General features: G+C 35.0%; 1 protein-coding gene across 1 annotated transcript in view; it reads right to left on the reverse strand.

Annotated features, from left to right (window-relative positions):
- Positions 1–2012: 2012 nt before the first annotated feature.
- Positions 2013–3512, reverse strand: part of LOC107675332 (leucine-rich repeat and calponin homology domain-containing protein 1-like) — a 40505-nt gene continuing 39005 nt past the window's right edge. Inside the window, exon 20 of the mRNA XM_016469628.1 lies at positions 2013–2404. Within this exon, the coding sequence (XP_016325114.1) occupies positions 2144–2404 (261 nt within the window). The 3' untranslated portion in view covers positions 2013–2143. The remainder of the gene's footprint in view (positions 2405–3512) is intronic.

Consider the following 3512-nt stretch of genomic DNA (forward strand, 5'->3'; position numbering starts at 1 on the left):
ACGGAAGGTTTTTTCCAAAAAAAAAAAAAAAAAAAAAAAAAAACTAAACAGTAAAACAAAAATTGTCTTAAAGAAACAGAACCACACAGATGAGAAAAACAACCCAAACTGTACATTTATTCCTTTCATTTACAGGCTCATAAAAACCACAAAGCCTTACAAAATCCATTAGCAGCAGCAACAGCACTGAACACTATTCAACACTGACAGGAGTCAAGAAGTCTAGAGCCGGACAAACAGAAGCAGCTGAACCGTCAGAGGAACCCACACAATCTAATTTAAGCGTTTTAAGCAATTCAAACACATTTCGCATCTTGTAGCTTTTTTACAAATGAGGAAATAACTGGGAAATTATACCGAACAAAAGGTCTTGAACAGTCAATATTGCCTTTATTTTTGTCAAACTGAATGATGAAAGCAATGCCAGTTATTATAACTGCTGTGATCACGCAGATAATGTTCAAAGCATTCTGTAGTTTGAGGAAGTGATGTCAAGAGGCCTCAGTGACATCACTGTCTGCTCATTTACTAACGGCTCCTTTTACAGATTTCTTTTATCTGTGATGAGATAAACAAGGCCATTCAATTATGTGAGATAAAGATCGGAACCTAAAATAGAATCAGAGGATCCAATTAGAAGAGACCCTCCATTCCAGAGACACCTTGCGTACAGACCTTCACAGCAGTAAATCACATACAACCACTACACTGATTAGTCAATTATTAAATTGTGTCAATCTGATATTTCATAATATAAAAACCCACCTCGGCCTCTATTACAGATCTCTGATAAGAGTATATGAATTAAATCTTATTCTCCAACCCTGTTATTCCTCATTGTTTGATTCGGATTAGTCATATCTCCGTGGAATGATGCTTATTAAATTAATTAAAAAATACATTTGGTTCACTCTGTTCATGTCATTCTGTTTTACTAATGAACAGGAAATGAAACCCACGATTCATTAGTCATATTCTGACCTCTTTCATCCTATAGATGGCGTTTTGGATAAAATAAAAATGTAATAATTTACAATGACTGTGCAGGATATTTAATAATTCCCAATCTAAACAATAATATATCAGGCTCTTAAAAACCAAAAGTAGCTGCTTTTTATATCCAACAGATAAATTAGCCCTTACACAAATGATTAAATGTTGTTAATCATAGATTTGATCTCACCATACAAGACTTCTGTGCAAAGCAAAGCTATAATTTTGCTTTAATGGCATCTGGGCCTTCACTTACTCGAGTGTCCTGGTATTATTGTCTGCAGATCGTTTCTGTGAAGCAGATCAACTGTGCGCTTGATTCCTGTAGATATATTGCATGAGGCAAGACCTCCATATCCATTTGTATTATTTTTGTTTTATCATGCAGATGCTAATAAATACATAACTTATATTGTTTAATATGTGCATTTTTTTAAGACTACCAACAAAATTCAGTGTTATGACTGCTGAAATGTAACTTTCTGAAACAAGTTTTGTACCGAGGTGGAAGTGAGTGAGAACCTGGCCATTTGCCGTTCCTTATTAAAGTGATGTTTAAAGGTTTTCTTAGCATTTTGCAAGGACAAATAAATATGTTATTTGCCAACTAATAAATAACACTTAATCAAACATGAATACATCTAAATCTCTTCCTGGATCACATGTTGTTCTTACAAAAATGTTGCATGTTTTGTGTTATGTATGGGTTTCATCATAGCCAAGTCAAGACGTAAGGGTTGGTCAAACGTATGAAACTAAATGTGCTCTGACTGACAGGAACACATATTTTTTCGTCCAGGCTGTGCTCATTTTAAGGGATAGATCACCCAAAAATGAAAATTCTGTCATCCTTTACTTAGAGTTGTTGGTCCCCATTGAATTCCATAGTATGGAAAACAATACTATGGAAGTCAATGGGTACCAGCAATTGTTTGGTTACCCACATTCTTCAAAATATCTTCTTTTATGTTCCACAGAAGACAAAACTCATGCAGTTTTGGAACAACTTGAGGGTGAGTAAATGATGACAGAATTTTAATTTTTTGGGTGGACTTTCCCTTTAAGTGAGGCCATCACAAACTGTTCAATGTGCTTTCAAGGACCAGTAAATAATATAATGTGTTATTTGAGTGTTTTTAGTTCATATGCGTTATTTAAATTCGCTCCAGCTGTAGGCCACAAACAGCATCACCAGACAGAACACGTGCAGTAGACTTGAGCCAATCAGATCCCATATTTGCCAGGAAGGGGGTGGAGTCTGAGTGGACTCGGGGATAAGCTTCTTGACACTCTCCACCTTTCCTTCCTTCTGCCTTGTTCCTGTGCTCTCCACCATGAGCAAGGCCGCGACCACGGCCCAGAGCGGACGCAGGTTAAACTGCAGAACGTCATAAGCCGAACAGAGAGAGGACTGAGAGAGATTCAAAACATGGAGAGGATGATAAAGAGAACCAGGAAGAGGAAGAGGAGAAGAGAAGAGAATAGAGTAATAATGAAGAATGGAGCAAAATGAGAAAAGGAGAGATCATCCGTCCGGCAACAGAGAAAGATAAGGAAGGTGATTAGACAGTGATAAAGGTCAAAGGTAAAATGCTTTGAGCTCAACAAATGGCAAGAATTCTGGATCATTCTCAGGAAACGGTTCCAGTTGTGTAATAAATGTGTTCCCAATGATTACTTTACTGATAATGTAGTTAACAAGATACTGAACTAAGTCACATTGTTTTATGTTTTCCTCAGTTTAGTGTGTACTGCAACAATTTAAAATCAAAGAAATTTATTAAAAAAAAAAAAAGTTTGGTAACACTTTAGAATAGGGAACACTTATTCACTATTAACTACGACTTTTCCCTCAATAAATTCCTAATTTGCTGCTTATTAATAGTTAGTAAGGTAGTTGTTAAGTTTAGGTATTGGGTAGGATTAGGGATGTAGAATAAGGCATTAATATGTGCTTAATTAGTACTAATAAATGGCTAATATTGTAATAACATGCATGCTAATAAGCAACTAGTTAAGAGACCCTAAAATAAAATGTTACCAAAAGTTTTTCATCGAAATATCATTCATTTTGAATGTCCTCATTCATTGCCAATACATGAGTTATATAGCATTCTGGTCAACCAGTTACCAGTAAATTTTCCCTCTTTATAAATAATTTCATCATCAATCTCAATAGTTCAGTTATTTTATAGAAACAAAAACAGTCATCTTAAAAAACATATTCTTGGCACAAAGGTTAAGACTATTGTCTAAATAATGTGGTGTGGTGCAAATACTTTTGTTTTGTTTCAGAAATCATTCTAACATGTTGATTTGGTGCTCAAGAAACATTTTCCTTCAGGGTTCTTTGATAAATATTAAGTTCAAAAGAACAGCAACATTATAAATGCGTTTACTGTCACTTTTAATTGAATTATTAATATGACTTCTTAATATACATGACAAATATTATGGGAAAATAAGGTATGACCTATTTTTTTCCATGAAATCATACATCCCCCCCCCCCCCCCCACAA

The sequence above is a fragment of the Sinocyclocheilus anshuiensis genome, unplaced genomic scaffold, assembly GCF_001515605.1.
Source record: "Sinocyclocheilus anshuiensis isolate Anshui unplaced genomic scaffold, SAMN03320099.WGS_v1.1 scaffold656, whole genome shotgun sequence".
Lineage (NCBI taxonomy): Eukaryota > Metazoa > Chordata > Actinopteri > Cypriniformes > Cyprinidae > Sinocyclocheilus > Sinocyclocheilus anshuiensis.